The 17,135-nt window shown below is 51.2% G+C and overlaps 1 protein-coding gene across 3 annotated transcripts in view; it reads right to left on the reverse strand.

Moving 5' to 3' along the window:
- Window positions 1-437: 437 nt before the first annotated feature.
- TBC1D16 (TBC1 domain family member 16) overlaps window positions 438-17,135 on the reverse strand; it is a 42,167-nt gene continuing 25,469 nt past the window's right edge. The window contains exons 5-13 of one of the 3 annotated variants that reach the window (XR_005448622.1): window positions 15,309-15,456; window positions 12,687-12,854; window positions 10,996-11,144; window positions 9,019-9,153; window positions 6,091-6,277; window positions 4,233-4,412; window positions 3,936-4,082; window positions 2,513-2,850; window positions 438-899 (exon numbers count right to left, since the gene is read on the reverse strand). Coding sequence is in view for 2 of the 3 variants with exons in the window: in XM_038742109.1 (XP_038598037.1) it covers window positions 2,599-2,850; window positions 3,936-4,082; window positions 4,233-4,412; window positions 6,091-6,277; window positions 9,019-9,153; window positions 10,996-11,144; window positions 12,687-12,854; window positions 15,309-15,456 (1,366 nt within the window). In the remaining variant the exon portion in view is untranslated. Of the gene's footprint in view, window positions 900-1,701; window positions 2,851-3,935; window positions 4,083-4,232; window positions 4,413-6,090; window positions 6,278-9,018; window positions 9,154-10,995; window positions 11,145-12,686; window positions 12,855-13,562; window positions 13,656-15,308; window positions 15,457-17,135 lie in introns of those variants that run through there. The other 2 variants (XM_038742111.1, XM_038742109.1) reach the window with 2 other exon arrangements.

Raw genomic sequence — 17,135 nt, forward strand, 5'->3', positions numbered from 1 at the left:
TTGTACTTCCCAAGCGCTTAGTACAGTGCTCTGCACACAGCAAGCGCTCAATAAATACGATTGAATGAATGACTGCACGAACCCCAGCTCTGCCATTTGTCTGCTGTGGGACCTTGGGCATGTCATTTTACTTCTCTGTGCCTCAGTTATCTCATCTGTAAGATGGGGATTGAGACTGTGAGCCCCACACAGGTCGAGTCCAACCCGATTTGCTTGTTATCTATTCCAGTGCTTAGTACAGAGCCTGGCACATACTAAGTGCTTAACAAATATCATAATTATAATAAATATGATTGACTGACTGACTCTGCTCCTCTTCCCACAACCTCCTGGCTCAGCCCTCTTCCCAGGGGCCTGAAGACAGCAACGTGAAACGGCGAGAGAAATTATTAGTGGGCTTGGACTCCTTCAGAACTTTAATTATGCACACTCACGCCTGATCGCCACCCCCCCCTTCCCCATCCGACCCCCGACAAAATGAAATTAAGCCGTCCTTTCAAAAAAGTGGGTTAAGCAGCTTGTGCCGCTGAAAACCTCAGTCCCAGGCTTATTAACCTCGAGCTGCATTTCCAAATGGTGGGAAGGCTAAAGGTGTAATGACTGAATGATCACACCTGCCCCCCTCCTCGCTCCTCTTCCCCCAGGAAGCGATTCTGGGGTTAACAGTTGGGTCAATTCGGGGTTCGCCTTTCCCCTAACTGCACCCGGGCCGGGCGAGTTGGCTGGGACTTCCCATCGCCCTGTGGGGCAGGAGGAACTCCGAGTTTCCTCCGTAGATGGTCACTGGTGGGTTCCTGAAGCCTGCCGGTGGTGTTCCCTGTCCGGCTTCTCTAGGGGCTGCTTGAGCAGCCACGAGGAGATGACCAAGGGAGACAGCAGGTGGCGCTCTGACCCCATCCCTTAATGGGAATAATAATAATAATAAGAATAAGAATAATAATAAGAATAATGGCATTTGTTAAGCGCTTACTGTGTGCCAAGCACTGTTCTAAGCACCGGGGTAGATACAAGGTAATCGGGTTGTCCCACGTGGGGCTCCCAGGCTTCATCCCCATTTTCCAGATGAGGTCACCGAGGCCCAGGGAAGTGAAGCGACTTGCCCAAAGTCACACAGCTGACAAGTGGCAGAGCCGGGATTAGAACCCACGGCCTCTGACTCGCAAGCCCGGGCTCTTTCCACTAAGCCACGCTGCTTCTCAGCAGTGTGGTCCAGTTTGGGGGCAGCTGGGCAGGTCTAAGAATGGCCGTCTTCCTCCCGGGCACGCCTTTGTGGTTGTGGCGCCGCTGGAAAGCTGTGCTTAGTACAGCGCTCTGCGGCCCGAAAGCGCTCAATAAATACCACTGATTGATTGAGCGCTTACTGTGTGCAAAGCACTGGACTAAGAGGTTGGGAGGGACAATACAACAATAAACAGACACATTCCCCACCCACACTGAGCTTTTAGTCACCATCTCTCGGCCAACGCCAGACCTGTAAGGAATCAGAACTTGGACCACCCCCTGATCTGGGGTGGGGGAGGAGGAGAAGCTGTGTGACCTTGGGCAAGTCACTTAACTTCTCTGGGCCTCAGTTCCCTCATCTGTAAAATGGAGATGAAGACTGGGAGCCCCACTGGGACAACTTGATCACCTTGTATCCCCCCCCAGTGCTTAGAACAGTGCTTGGCACATAGTAAGCACTTAACAAATACCATCATTATTATTTAACGAAAGGCTTACTGAGTGCAGAGCACTGCGCTGCTAAGTGCTTGGGAGGCGAGCAACAGGATTTATCACCATCAGCAGCAAGGGATCAAGGACGCACAGATTTTGTCCTTTCCCAAGTGCTCGGACCAGTGCTCTGCACACAAGAAGTGCTCAATAAAGATGACTGATTGGTTCCAGTTTAATTCTTCCCAGCAGGGAGTCTTTCTGGCTTTTGGGGACCTCAGGGCGCCCTGTTAATCCACTCCTTGCCCTCCTGGAGAGACAGTCTCTTACAGACACTCTCACACATCCACGCACACACACACACACACACACACACACATTCTTCCACACTTGTGCTCCTTAGGGCAGAACGGGGTGAGTCCCCCACAGTCTAAAGCTTCAAACCCCCATTTGCATCTGCCAGGAAACTATACCCTTCGGACTTGGGAGGTGGGCGAGGCCCCCTTCTTTTACATGCTAGAGTAAAAAAAAAAATATATAAATGATCAGTTCTGAAATGTGTTTAAAAACCACCCCTCCTCCCCACCCCGTCTCGCCCAGTTGAACGGGCGATTTTTTTTTTTTTTTGGTAAATTTTTGGCAGGTATTTTCCTGGAGATTTCCTGGCCCGGGCTGGAAGTTGGGCGGGCAGGTTTGTCTTGGTTTGGACGGGAGAGGGATGCAAAGGCGGTGAGCCGAGCCCCCCTTTCCCCTTGCAATCGTGTTGCTGGCGAGGCTCGGAAAACGTTCCGGTTCCGAGTCAGAAGCCGGGCTGGAGCAGGGGGTGCAGGGTGGGGGACGCGATGGTCCCGGATGGGCAGACCTGCTCCGCCGTGGCTGGTCAGAGTTTCCCTCCATGCCTCCTCCTCCCGTGGTCCTCCTTCGGGTGGGGAGTCCTCAGCCCGGGGGCTATTTGCGGAAGGCGAAGACGTCCAGTGCCTTCCGGCCCTTTCTGCCCTCGCCGCCGCCGCCGAGTTGGGGTGAGGAGGCGCCCGCTGTGCCCCCGTACGGGCAGCTCTCCCCCTCGGGGTGGTGCCCGGAGCACTCCACGGCCGGGATGTACCCGCTGTCCCACATGCCCGTCCCACACAGCTTACAGAGGTCATGCAGGCTGCAGGGGATTCTCGGTAGCAGGCGAAACTGGTACAGCAGACTCCGGGCCTGCAGAGGGGAGATGGGCGGGAAGCCCGCTGAGGCGGGTTCAGGCCCGTTCTCAGACCCCGGCCGGTCGGTGTGGACGGGGTGGTGGTCACTCTGCTGGCCTCCAGGGATGGCCTTTCCTTGGACCGCTCAGCAGCTTGGCCAGCTTTGTCTGTGCGCTTGGATCTGTGACCTTAGGGCATTTGGTATTTGTCCCATCCTCGATCCCATAAAATTACAGACACATTATTACTCCCCTAGCAGTGACCATCTCAAGCTCAACCAGGATCCATGAAAGGGCACTGAGCGTGGCCTCGTGGCCAAAGCTGGGCCTAGGAGTCGAAAGGACCTGGGTTCTAATCCCGGCTCCGCCGCTCTGTGACCTTTGGCAAGTCACTTGGCTTCTCTGGGCCTCAGTTCCCTCGTCTGTAAAATGGGGATGAAGACTTGGGAGTCCCACGTGGGACAGGGACTGTGTCCAACCTGACTAGCTTGGATCTACCTCAGCACTTAGTGCAGTGTCTGGAGTGTAGTAAGCACTGAACAAATACTATTATATATTACATATATACCTGTATATATGTATATATGGTTGTACATATTTATTACTCTATTTATTTATTTATTTATTTTACTTGTACATTTCTATCCTATTTATTTTATTTTGTTGGTATGTTTGGTTCTGTTCTCTGTCTCCCCCTTTTAGACTGTGAGCCCACTGTTGGGTAGGGACTGTCTCTATGTGTTGCCAATTTGTACTTCCCAAGCGCTTAGTACAGTGCTCTGCACATAGTAAGCGCTCAATAAATACGATTGATTGATTGATTATTAAAAGAAGGAGCCGGTATAGAGGGGTGAGCACTGGGGAGGGGGGAGCCTTCGCAGACCTCCCTCGGGGTGGAAGGAGTCTACGTGTTTTGTTTTGTTGTCTGTCTCCCCCTTCTAGACTGTGAGCCCACTGTTGGGTAGGGACCGTCTGTATATGTTGCCGACTTGTACTTTCCAAGCGTTTAGTCCAGTGCTCTGCACACATTAAGCGCTCAATAAATACGATTGAATGAATGAAGGAGGTGGAGGGGGTGCAGTGGATGGGTGGGGTGTCTCACCTTCCTGAGGACCAGTTCCCCGTTCATGTGCATGGCCAGACTCCCGAAGTGCAGGAGCATCTGGTCCGTGGCCAGCTGCTGCTCTAGGACGTCGTCCCCGTAGATGGCCACGATGGCCACGCAGATGAAGAGGTGGAAGTAGTCGGTCTGCAGAGAGGCCAGGACAGGGGGCTGCGGGTGGGCGGGGGTCGACCGGCACACTCCAGGCCCTGGCTCACTTGGCAACGGGCCCAGCAGACCCCACGGCCCGGGCTCACTCGGAAATGGTCCCGGTGGGCCTCACGGCGCCCAGCTCACCTGGTAATGGGCCCAGCAGGCCTCCCACATGCGCAGCGCCTCGGCGTCGGGAAACTCGCGCCTGAAGCAGAGCAGGATCCAGCGGTGGCAGAAGAGCAGCTGCAGGCCGTCCTCCCCCAGAGCCACCAGGTGCTGGTAGAAGCGCAGGTGCGTCAGGCGCAGCAGTTCGCGCAGGTACAGCTGGAACCAATGGCCGGCGGGTTCAGCACCACGTCCGCCCTGCCCCCAGGGACCTGTCTCTCCGACCACCCGGACCGGGACAGCCCAGCTCGGACGGCCGCCCTGTGGTCCCCACAATCTTCCCCCTCAATGCCGCCTAGCCTGGGGTTGGGGGGGGCCCGCAGGAGCTGAGGGATGACAGATCTGAGGGTCCCCCACGAGGACTGCCCCTGGAGAAAACAACCGAGATCCAGTCCGGCTTCCCCGACCGCCCTGAGGGGAACCCAGATCCCCAGTGGGCTTCCCGTGGGAGCCGCTAACCCGGGGTGGGGGTACAGCCTGTGGTTGTCACCCCTTGGAGGGAAGTGACAGGGTGGCACTTTTTTTTTTTTTTGGATGGTATTTGTCAAGCGCTACTTTGTGCCAGGCACTGTACTAAGCTCTGGGGTTGGTACAGGCTAATCGGGTTGGATGCCGTCCGTGTCCCCCGTGGGGCTCACAGTCTTCATCCCCATTTTACAGACGAAGTCGCTGAGGCCCAGAGAAGTGAAGTGACTTGCCCAGGGTCACACGGCAGAAAAATGGAGGAGCCGGGACTAGTGGGGGCAGCCGGACTCCCAGCTTAGGTGGCCAAAAGGTCCCTGCTGTCTCCCCCTCCAAATGTGCCTCCTAGTCTGGGGTTGGGGGACCTGGTCCTTAAGCCGGTCAACGCTGCACGGACTCAGGACCAGGGTGTGAGGGGCCGGGGGAGGATCGAGGGAGGGGAAGATATTGCCTTGCCTGGACGTGGCCACCCTTCCAGACCCGTGACGCTCTCACCTCGTCACCTGATCCCAGCCTAACCGAAGCTGTGAGGCTACGCTGCCCAGAAAGAAATGCCATCATTCTGCAGAGAATTGTCGGATTGTGGGTCATGCACCTATCTTTGCAGACACACCCTCCCCCTGTTTTTAACGGTATCTGTTAAGCGCTTACTCTGTGCCAGGCACTGTTCTAAGGTCAAGCTAATCGGGTTGCACATTGTCCATGTCCCACCTGTGGCTCAGTCTTAAGCCCCATTTTACAGATGAGGGAACTGAGGCACAGAGAACTTAAGTGACTCGCCCAAGGTGGAGGAGCCAGAATAAGAACCCAGGTTCTTCTGAGTCCTAGGCCCAGCCTCTATCCACTGCTTCTTGCTCCATACTACCACCAGCTTGAGCTCCGCCTACATACGAAGAGCAACATCGTCTCCTGAATGGGAGAAGAAATACACGCAGAGAAAGAGAGCGAAAGATCTAGAATGAAGAATAAGATGCAGTGTGGCCTAGTAGATAGGGCCTGGCAGTCCTGGAGGACCTGAGTTCTAACCCTGGCTCTGCCAACTGGTTGCTGTGTGGCCTTGGACAAGTCACTCCACTTTTCTGTTCCTCAGTTTCCTCAACTGTACGTTGCCAACTTGTACTTCCCAAGCGCTTAGTACAGTGCTCTGCACACAGTAAGTGCTCAATAAATACGATTGATGATGTAAAATGGGGATTCAATCTTCCTCCCTCCTACTCAGACCCTGAGCCCCACACGGGACAGGGACCGTGTCCGACCTAACTAATCTGTACCTACCCCAGAGCTTAGAACGGCGGTTGCCACAAGGTAAACGCTTGACAAACACCGCAAACAAAATCAAAAGACAAAAATGGAAGTCATCAGGCTGACCCCTCACCAGCTGTCTCTCCATATCCTCATCCCGGGGCGAGCTGACGAAACTGGTGTTCTGCATCAGACCCACGAAGCACCAGAAGGCGTCCGATTCGTCCAGGACCTCGGCCAGGATGGGCGCTACCAAGTCCGACATCCCCTGAGAGTAGCCGATCGTCGGGTTGAACACTGCATAGTTGAGCAAGATTCTCCTAAGGGAGGTAGCAGCGAGAGCGGGGTGAAGTGGGCGGCGGCGGTGCCGCTTGTGGTCAGTTGCCCCTCGGGCCCTGTCCTGGCTCTCTTCTTCAGAGACCAGACTTTTCAAGAAGAGGGGACGGGAGAGAGGTAAAGGGTGGGGGAACAAAGAAGAGAGAAATGGGAAAAAAACAGGGAACAGAGAGATCGCTGTGGGTTGGGAACATGTCTATCCATTCTGGTCTACTGCTGTCTCCCAGGCCCTTACTAGAATGCACCGCACGCGGTAAGTGCTCAACAGATACGACTGATTGATTGAAGGAGGAGAGAGAGAAAGAGAAAGAGAGAGATAAGGAGAGAAAGGGAAAAAGAAAGAGGTAGAGTGAGAGGAGAGGAGGATGGGAGGGACAGAAGAAAAGGAGAGATAAAGAGAGTGACAGGAGAGAGAAGGCAAGAGAAAAGGGAGAGGAGAGAGAAGAAAGGGAAAGAGAGGAGGGAGAGATAAAGAGTGAGAGAGGAGGAAAGGAGAGAGAGAGGAAAAGGAGAGCTAAAGAGTGACAGGAGAGAGAGGAGGCAAGAAAAAAGGGGAGGAAAAGGGAAAAAGGAGAAATACAGGGAGAAATGAGAGAGGAAAGAGGGAGAGCAGCCTTTTCTTCCATTCACAATCACTTTTTTTTTTGGATGGCATTTGTTAAGCACTTACTATGTGCAAAGGACTGTTCTAAGCACTGGGGGGGGGTGGGGGAGATACAAGGTGATCAGGTTGTCCCGCGTGGGGCTCACAGTCATCATCCCCATTTTACAGATGAGGTAACTGAGGCTCCGAGAAGTTAAGTGACTTGCCCAAGGTCACACAGCAGACGTGGTGGAGCCGGGATTCAAACCCATGACCTCTGACTCCAAAGCCCGTGCTCTTTCCACTGAGCCACGCTGCTTCTCAATCACTTCTCAATCACTTGTACTTATTGAGTGCTTACTTTCTACATGGCACTGTACGAGGCGCTTGGGAGAGGATGATAAAACAGAGTTGGTAGTCACGGTTCCTGCCAACAAGGAGCTGACAGTCTACCGAGGGAGACTGATGCTGAAACAAATGATGGACCTCGACCACAGTTCTATGGGGCTGAGGGTGGGGTGGCTAGGGCAGATCCAAGTTCAGTGGCATTTATTAAGGGTCTACTAAGCGTTTGGGAGAGTGACAAGGAAGTCGAGGCACGTCCCCTGTCCTCCTGGAGTTTAGGAACCCCTTTAGGAACCCCCGCATCTGGAGGGCCAGTTAGCCCCAGGGGGACGGTCGTTTCTTCAAACAGCCTTGCGAATAGCCACTCGCCAGGGAGAAAGAGATTCCCTGTCTGTCATCCGGGAGCTGAAGCCAAGGGGCGTTTTAATCTTCCGAGCGGCGTCCCGAGGGGCCGGGTAATTTGGTGGAACGTTTTAATGGGATGTGGAATCGTGTAGCTGTTTGCCAGGCTGATGTTGCACGTCTCCAGCGAGCCTGGCGGCTGCCTTCGGGCTGAATAGAGATCTGACAAGGGGGAGTCACCCATCTGGCAAGCAAGAGCTGTGTAACCGGAGCTGGCATCTTACTGGGGAAACCCCATTCACAGAGCTTGTCTGGTTTTTTTCTTCCCCCCTCCTCAAGCAGAGAGCCGACTGGCGGATGCTCGCTCAAGTGACTTTGACGAGGCCATTCTGGGCAGGAGGTGGAAGTCTTAAGGATCTCTGTCGACCCCCGGCCCGGGGGGTGACTAGAACGATAGCGGCCACTGTAATCTCTCGTATTCCACGATGCTGATCTTTTTTTTTTTTTAAATGGTGCTTGTTAAGCGCTTACTATGCGGCAGGCGCTGTACTAAGCGCTGGGGTAGATTCGAGTTAATCATTCATTTATTCGTTCAATCGTATTTATTGAGCGCTTACTGTGTGCAGAACACTGTACTAAGCACTTCGGAGAGTACAATACAACAAACAGACCCATTCTCTGCCCACAATGAGTTTACAGTTTACAGTCTAATCAGGTTGGAAACTGTCCCATGTCCCACCTGGGGCTCACTGTCTTCCACCCTATTTTACAGATGACGGAACTGAGGCCCAGATAATAATAATAATGACGGTATTTGTTAAGGGCTTACTATGTGCCAAGCACTGTTCTAGTATACTGTGGGACTTGTTAAGTGCTTATTATGTGCCAGGTACCGTTCTAAGCACTGGGGCAGACAGAAGATAATTGGGCTGGACACAGTTCCTGTCCCACATGGGGCTCACAGTCTTAATCCCCATTTTACAGATGAGGGAACTGAGGCCCAGAGAAATGAAGTGACTTGCCCAAGGTCACACAACAGACAAATGGGGGAACTGGGAGGAGAAGCCAGGTCCTTTAATAATAATAATAATGGCATTTATTAAGCGCTTACTACGTGCAAAGCACTGTTCTAAGCGCTGGGGTAGTTGCAAGGTGATCAGGTTGTCCCATGTGGGGCTCACAGTCTTAATCCCCATTTTACAGATGAGGGAACTGAGGCCCAGAGAAGTTAAGTGACTTGCCCAAAGTCACACAGCTAACAAGTGGCAGGGGTGGGATTTGAACCCATGACCTCTGACCCCAATGCCTGGGCTCTTCCCACTGAGCCATGCTGCTTCTCTAAGCAGCCACACTGCTTCTCATCTCTCATCGACAAACTTGGTGGAGGGGAGAGGTGGCCACTGCTCTCCCGCTTTCCTGATGGGGAAACTGAGGGCCGGAGAGGGAGGGGCTCACCTCATACTCTCCACGTTGGGGTTGTCGTCTCCTCGGAAGAACTGATTGCTCCGGTCTGTCCGCACCACGTCTTTGTCGACAGTGAACTGCACGTTCCGCCAGAAGCTCTTGTGTTCCTCTGGGGTCATGGAGAGCCTCGGGGGGGGGAAACAGAGCAGGGTTAATCATAATAATAAGTATGGCACTTGTTACGCACTTACTATGCGCCAAGCACTGTTCTAAACGCCAGGGTAGATACAAGTTAATCAGATTGGCCACAGTCCCTGTCCCACATGGGGCTCACACATTTAATCCCCATTTTACAGATGAGTCACTGAGGCCCAGAGAAGTGAAGTCATTTGCCCAAGGTTACGCAGCAGACAAGTGGGGGAGCCAGGATTAGAACCCAGGCCCTTCTGACTCCCAGGCCTGTGTCCTAAACGCTAAACCACACTGCTTCTAACAGGGCTTCCAACAGTGCCTGGCTCCTAGTCTAATAATAATTGTGGTATTTAAGTGCTTACTATGTGCCAGGCACTGTACTACTTCTACTACTAATAATAATGATGGCATTTATTAAGCACTTTCTAGGTGCAAAGCACTGTTCTAAGCGCTGGGGAGGTTACACGGTGATCAGGTTGTCCCATGTGGGGCTCACAGACTTCATCCCCATTTTACAGATGAGGTCACTGAGGCACAGAGAAGTTGTGACTTGCCCAAAGTCACACAGCTGACACAGCACTGGGGTAGATACAAGCTCATTATGTTGCACACAGATCTGCACGGGGCTCACATGGTCTTAATCCCCATTTGACAGGTGAGATCACCGAGGCCCAGGGTTCTAATTCAGGCCCTGCCGACTGCTTGCCGTGTAACCTTGGGCAAGTCACTTAACTTCGCTTTGCCCAAGTTTCCTCAACTGTACAATGGGGATTCAATACCTGTTCTCCCTCCTACTTCAGACTGTGAGCCCCATGCAGGACGGGGACTGTGTCCGACCTAACCTGACTTGGATCTACCTTAGCGCTTGGAACAGTCAGACAATAGGCAGTAGTATTTGTACATATTTATTACTCAATTTATTTTACTTGTACATATTTACTATTCTATTTATTTTGTTAATGAGGCGCATATAGCTTTAATTCAATTTGTTCTATTTTGACACCTGTCTACATGTTTTGTTTCATTGTCTGTCTCCTCCTTCTAGACTGTGAACCGGTTGTTGGGTAGGGACCGTCTCTATATGTTGCCGACTTGGACTTCCCAAGTGCTTAGTACAGTGCTCTGCACACAGTAAGCGCTCAATAAATATGATTGAATGAATGAATATTTATTGAGCGCTTACTGTGTGCCCAGCTCTGTACTAAGCACTGGGGAGAGGACAATACAACTGTATTGAACTGTAAGCTCGTTGTGGGCAGTGAACTTGTCGGTTGACTGTTCTGTTGTCCTCTCCCAAGCACTTAGTACAGTGCTCTGCACACGATGAGAGCTCAGTAAATATGACTGAATGAACCATAAACAGACACAATCCCTGCCCAGTGTTGGACTCAGGGGAAGCGCTAACAAGTACCATTAGACAAATGAACAAGTGACTTAATCATCAATCGTATTTACTGAGTGCTTACTGTGTGCAGAGCACTGTACTAAGCGCTTAATCCAGGTCGCCCAGCAGATGCGTGTATATATGTTTGTACATATTTATTACTCTATTTATTTACTTGTACATATCTATTCTATTTATTTTATTTTGTTAGTATGTTTGGTTTTGTTCTGTCTCCCCCTTTTAGACTGTGAGCCCACTGTTGGGTAGGGACTGTCTCTAGATGTTGCCAATTTGTACTTCCCAAGCGCTTAGTACAGTGCTCTGCACATAGTAAGCGCTCAATAAATACGATTGATGATGATGATGATGCGTGGCGGAGCCGGGACGAGAGCCCGGTTCCTTCTGCCCCCACAGGCCCGGGCTCTACTCATCAGGCCTCACTGCTTCCCTACCTTTTCTGCTGGATCTCCAAGTAGTCCCTCCGCTTCTGAACCCGCAGAGCCTCTCGCTCCTCGGACGTGGACTCGGGGCTGTAATAGTGGAGCAGGAAGGGCCACACTTCCCCTCGGATTGACACGTCAATGCCGCCGAAGAAAATGGCCTAAAGCAAGCGGCAGAGAGTAGCAGATTGGAGGGGGGAAACCACTACGGTCACTCTGGAAAGAGGCGACGTTTCCCCCTGCCCACCCCCAACCTCCAGATTCCCCGGGAGATTTGTGCTTGGGGAGGGGGGCTATGGGGGGGGGGGGGTGAAGGGCTTTGTTGAGACCTCCCCCTGACAACTGATGCCTTGATTCAAACCACAGCAATTTGCACATGTTTGGAAGGGGAAAGTTCAGTGTCTTGTATTCCCATAGAGGTGCAAACGGGGCTCATTTTAATGTCAATAACCCCCACCCCCTCCAGGACCCCCGGAGTTCTCCTGTGGAGGCCTAATCCCCTACCCTAGAAATGCCCCCATTGCAAACTTTTTTATAAAGACTGACACAGTATCCCCCCACCCCCCACCCCGATTCTCCGTGATTTTTTTTTTTAAAGCCAAGGTCTTTGATTGCTTTATTGGATTGGTTCTCACACTGCCTCTCCTAAGGTAGTCTGGAGTGGCAACTTGGAGAGCATTGGCAGAACTGGCTTTGCTGCGGGTCCCCAGAACCCCTAGAGACTCCTGCACCACATCTTATCCCTCCTGGGGTTGCTGTGGCCTAGTGGAAAGAGCACGGGCCTGTGAGTCGGGGGACCTGGGTTCAAATCCCGGTTCCGCCACTCGCCTGCCGTGTGACCTGGTGCAAATCACTCGACAGTTTCGGGCCTCCGATTCCTCATCTGTAAAATGGGGAGTCAAACCCTGTTCTCCCTACCCTGTTAACTGTGAGCCCCCAATGGGACAGGGACTGGGTCCAATCTGATGATAATAATGACAATACTACTACTACTAATTATTATAATTATTGTTGTGGTATTTGTTAAATGCCAGGCACTGGAGTGGACAGACAAATCAGGTTGGACGTGGTCCCTGTCCCACATGGGGCTCACGGTCTTAATCCCCATTTTACAGATGAGGTCATTGAGGCCCAAGGAAGTGAAATGACTTGCCCAAGGTCACCCAGCAGACAACTGGTGGAGCGAGAATTAGAACCCAGGTCCGGGCTCTACCCATTCTGCCACACTAACTCCTATTATTACTAACCCTCTTTTTCTTCCTCCTATATGACTACTGACTCCTTTTCTGACTCCTCTCTTCCTCTATTACTGTCTACTATTCCTCTTCCTCCTCCTCCTATATGATTACTATGGCTCCTCCTCCTCCTATGACTATTAATAGGTCTACTAATCCTCCTCCTCCTCTATGACTCCTCCTCCTCCTCCACTTGTGAATCCCCCCAGAACTCCTTTGGCGAGGAACTGAGCTGAGCAGTCTCTTTGGGGTGGACAGGGCCTAGCTGAGCAGTTCAATATTTGATCTGCTCAATCCATCAATGGTGTTTATTGAGTGCTTTACCGTGTGCGGGGCACTGTGCTGAGCACTCAATAGAGTTGGTATAGTAGTTCTGCTATGACTTCTTCTCTTCCTCCTGCCTAAACTCCCCTTCCTCCTCCTCCTCCTCCTCTTCCTCCTCCCCCCAACCCCCTCGTCGTCCTTTACCTTTCTCAGCTTGTACTCTTCTTCCACCTGCCCGCACTCATTCAGGTGGCAGAGCCAGGCAGCAACGTCCAGCCTCCTGTACATGCTCTCCTCCGGGTGGGCCTCCGAGGAGGGCAGCTTGGACCGGCAGATGGAGAACTGCCTGCAGCTCTTCTCGTTGGCTACCTGCTGGCCCGGAGAGAAGCCAAAAGTGGGGGGGTGGGAGGTGTCGGGGGAGAAGGGGAGGTGAGGGTGGAAGAGAGGGGAGGTCAGTACCTCCAATATTGGGATTTTATGGACAGCCTTTCCCAAGGAATAATAATAAGAAGAAGAAGAAGAAGGACGGTACTTAAGTGCTTACTCTGTGCCAAGCACTGTTCATTCATTCAACTTATGGACAGCTGAACCTTTCCCAAGGCTTAAATAATAATAATAAGAAGAAGAAGAAGCGTACTTAAGTGTTTACTCTGTGCCAAGCACTGTTCATTTATTCAATCATATTTATTGAGCACTCACTGCGTGCAGAGCACTATACTAAGTGCATAGGAGAGAACAATATAACGATAAATGGACACATTCCCTTCCCGCTGCTCTAAGCGCTGGGATTGACAAAAAGTTAATCAGGTTGGACACAGTCCCTGCCCCACATGGGGCTCACACTCTTAATCTCCGTTATCTAGATGAGGTCGCTGAGGCCCAGAGAAGTGACTTGCCCAAAGTCACCCAGCAGACATGTGCTGGAGCCGGGAGGAGAACCCAGGTCTTTCCGACTCCCAGGCTCGGGCTCTAGACACTAAACCACGCTGCTTCTCTTCCGAGGCCGGTCCCGCTGAAAGGAGTGGGGAATGCCAGCTCTTAAATGGCAGGGGTAATTAGACTCAATTAAAATTAAAATACCGTCGTCTTTAAAAGGCCCCCTCGTCCCGCCATCTCGGCTCCCTCCCCTTCTTCGAGCCGCCACATCTGAATTAATGCCGCTTACATCCTCGCCTGCGATAAATTACATATGATTGGCCACACATAAAAGAGGGGGGTGGCGGCGGCACCGGACTGTCAGGTTTTCTCCGAAGGCCGTCATGCCCCCAGTGCAAAACTGCAGCTGACATTCAATTTAAAAAAATCAAAGGCTGTTCAATGGAGAGAGAGAGAGAGAGAGAGAGAGAGAGAAAGGCCCCTACTGTAATAAGGGAGAGCAGCAGGGAGGCTCTGAGAGAAGGAAGGGGATTTTTAAGTCATCTCTGTTTCTAATAAGCACATCCAGTATCTTAAACAGATAATTAAAGAGCTCTTATTACATCTGGATGTAGATTGAGCCAAATGTGGCAGGGGGCCTTGTCAAAACATGATTTTTTTCAAGTGCCAAACGCAAGCTTCCCAAAAGGCACTGGGTTACATTTTTCGAATCCAAAAATTGCTGATTTATCATCTGCCTCGTTGACACAGGGCTGCCCGAGTGGATCATCTTCGAAGCACGCACACACACATACACACACAAAAACACACACATGCCCCTCTCTCTTTCTTAATCTCTCTCCTGGGTCTCTACTGCTGCTCTGAGTCTTCTTCTGTCTCTCTCCCACACAGTGCCTCTCTCCACCTCCATCCTGTTGTTTCTGAGCCTTTCCGTCTCTCTACTTGTCTCCACTGCGTTCTCTCTCTCCCCCAATATGTCTCTATCTTTTGTGCTGTGTCTGTGTCTCTCTCGGGTTCGATCGATCATATTTATTGATGGATCATCTTAAACACATACCCACACATACCCCCACCTTTCTCTTTCTTCATCTCTCTCCTAGTATCTCTTTCTGAGTCTCCCTGTCCCTTCTGCTGCTCTGCGTCTCTTTCCATCTCTCTCCCGGCCCCCATCCTACTGTTCCTGAGCCTCTCTGCCTGTCTCCACTGTCTCTCTCCCCCGGTGTCTCTCTATTTATCTTCTCTGCTGTCTCTCTGGTTCAATCAATCAATGGTATTTACTGGGCACTGACTGTAGTAGGCAGGGCACTGTACTAAGCATTTGGGAGAACCCAATATAACGGATTGCTATTGTTATATTATTATATATCATCCCTGCCCGCAACGAGATTACAGTCTTGAGCGTGAACAGGTAAATTCCTTCCACACAGGCTATTCACTCATTCATTTAATTGCATTTGAGTGCTTACTGTGTGCAGAGCACTGTACTAAGTGCTTGGGAGAGGACAATATAATCAATCAATCAATCAATCGTATTTATTGAGCGCTTACTATGTGCAGAGCACTGTACTAAGCACTTGGGAAGTACAAATTGGCAACATATAGAGACAGTCCCTACCCAACAGTGGGCTCACAGTCTAAAAGGGGGAGACAGAGAACAAAACCAAACATACTAACAAAAAAGAAATAAAATAAATAGAATAGATATGCACAAGTAAAATAAATAAATAGAGTAATAAATACGTACAAACATATATACATATATAAGAATAAACAGATCCATTCCCTGCCCACAACGAGCTTCCAGGCTAGAGGACACCCAGAATTTCCTCCAGTCTGGAGGGCAGCAGCCCCCTCCCCACTCCCAGGACCACCTTATCCCATCCCCTGCGGCTGGCAGGAAGAGGCCGGGGGGAGGAGGGGGGGGGGTCCCACGTCCACCGGTGGGGTTACCTGGTCTTGGAGGTGAGTTTCGATGCAATACTTCCATTGCCGGAACACTTCGGACAGTTTATCCAGGCCGCCGTGGTGAAAGTGGAAAACTTTGTACTGGCTTTCGCGGCTAGCCACCACCAGTTGCCCACTGGTGCCGGCCTCATCGCTGGTGGGCGAGACCCCAGGGGCCGGGAGGGAGGAAGGGGAGGAGAGGGGGCCGGTAAAACAGGGTTGGTTTCAGAGGCTGAAATGGGTAGACACCCCCGACCGCACCGCCCCGGAGTCGGGTGGGAAAATGCATAACCTCTAACCCATCCTCCTGAGGGAATAGAAAGTCTTGTCCAGACTGAAAGTGCCCTCCCCCTCGTCCCCCTCTCCATCCCCCCCATCTTACCTCCTTCCCTTCCCCACAGCACCTGTATATATGTATATATGTTTGTACGTTGCCAATTTGTACTATATGTTGCCAATTTGTACTTCCCAAGCGCTTAGTACAGTGCTCTGCACATAGTAAGTGCTGAATAAATACGATTGATGATGATGATGATATGTTTGTACAAATTTATTACTCTATTTTACTTGTACATATCTATTCTATTTATTTTATTTTGTTAGTATGTTTGGTTTTGTTCTCTGTCTCCCCCTTTTAGACTGTGAGCCCACTGTCGGCTAGGGACCGCCTCTAGATGTTGCCAACTTGTACTTCCCAAGTGCTTAGTACAGTGCTCTGCACACAGTAAGCATTCAATAAATACGATTGATTGATTGATTGCTAAGAGACTGACCTTCTCTCCCTCCTCCCTGAGTATAATAATAATAACCATAATTTAAAAAATAATAATTGTGGAACTTGTTAGGTGCTTACTACATGCCAGGCACTGTTCTAACCACTGGGGTAGATACGAGTGAATCAGGTTGGACACGGTCCCTGTCCCACATGGGGCTCACACTCTTACTCCCCATTTTACAGATGAGGTTACTGAGGCCCAGAGAAGTGAAGTAACTTGCCCAAGGTCATCCAGCAAACAAGTGGTGGAATCGGGGGTAGAGACAAGCTAATCATGTTGGCCTTGTCCCACATGAGCCTTACCCTGTTAATCCCCATTTTACAGATGAGGGAACTGAGGCCCAGCTATGTGAAGTGACTTACCCAAGGTCACACCGCAGATATGTGGTGGGGCGGGATTAGAACCCAGGTCCTTCTGACTCCCAGGCCCGAGCTCTATCCACACTAAGCTATGCTGCGTCTCTTTGAGAAGCAATGTGGCTCGATGGAAAGAGCCTGGGCTTTGGAGTCAGAGGTCATGGGTTCAAGTCCCGCCTAAGCCAATTGTCAGCTGTGTGACTTTGGGCAAGTCACTTAACTTCTCTGCGCCTCAGTTACCTCATCTGTAAAATGGGGATTAAAACTGTGAGCCCCCTGTGGGACAACCTGATCACCTTGTTACCTCCCCAGCGCTTAGAAAAGTGCTTTGCACATAGTAAGCGCTTAACAAATACCATCATTATGAGAAGCAGCGTGGCTCAGTGGAAAGAGCCCGGGCTTTGGAGTCAGAGGTCATGGGTTCAAATCCCAGCTCCGCCACTTGTCAGCTGTGTGACTCTGGGCAAGTCACTTAACTTCTCTGGGCCTCAGTTACCTCATCTGGAAAATGGGGATTAAATGTGAGCCCCCCGTGGGACAACCTGATCACCTTGTAACCTCCCCAGCGCTTAGAACAGTGCTTTGCACATAGTAAGCGCTTAATAAATGCCATCATTATTATTATTATCATTATGAAGGGAAGCAGCATGGCTCATTGGAAAGAGTCCGGGCTTTGGAGTCAAAGGTCATGGGTTCAAATG

The sequence above is a fragment of the Tachyglossus aculeatus genome, unplaced genomic scaffold (assembly GCF_015852505.1).
Source record: "Tachyglossus aculeatus isolate mTacAcu1 unplaced genomic scaffold, mTacAcu1.pri SUPER_34, whole genome shotgun sequence".
NCBI lineage: Eukaryota > Metazoa > Chordata > Mammalia > Monotremata > Tachyglossidae > Tachyglossus > Tachyglossus aculeatus.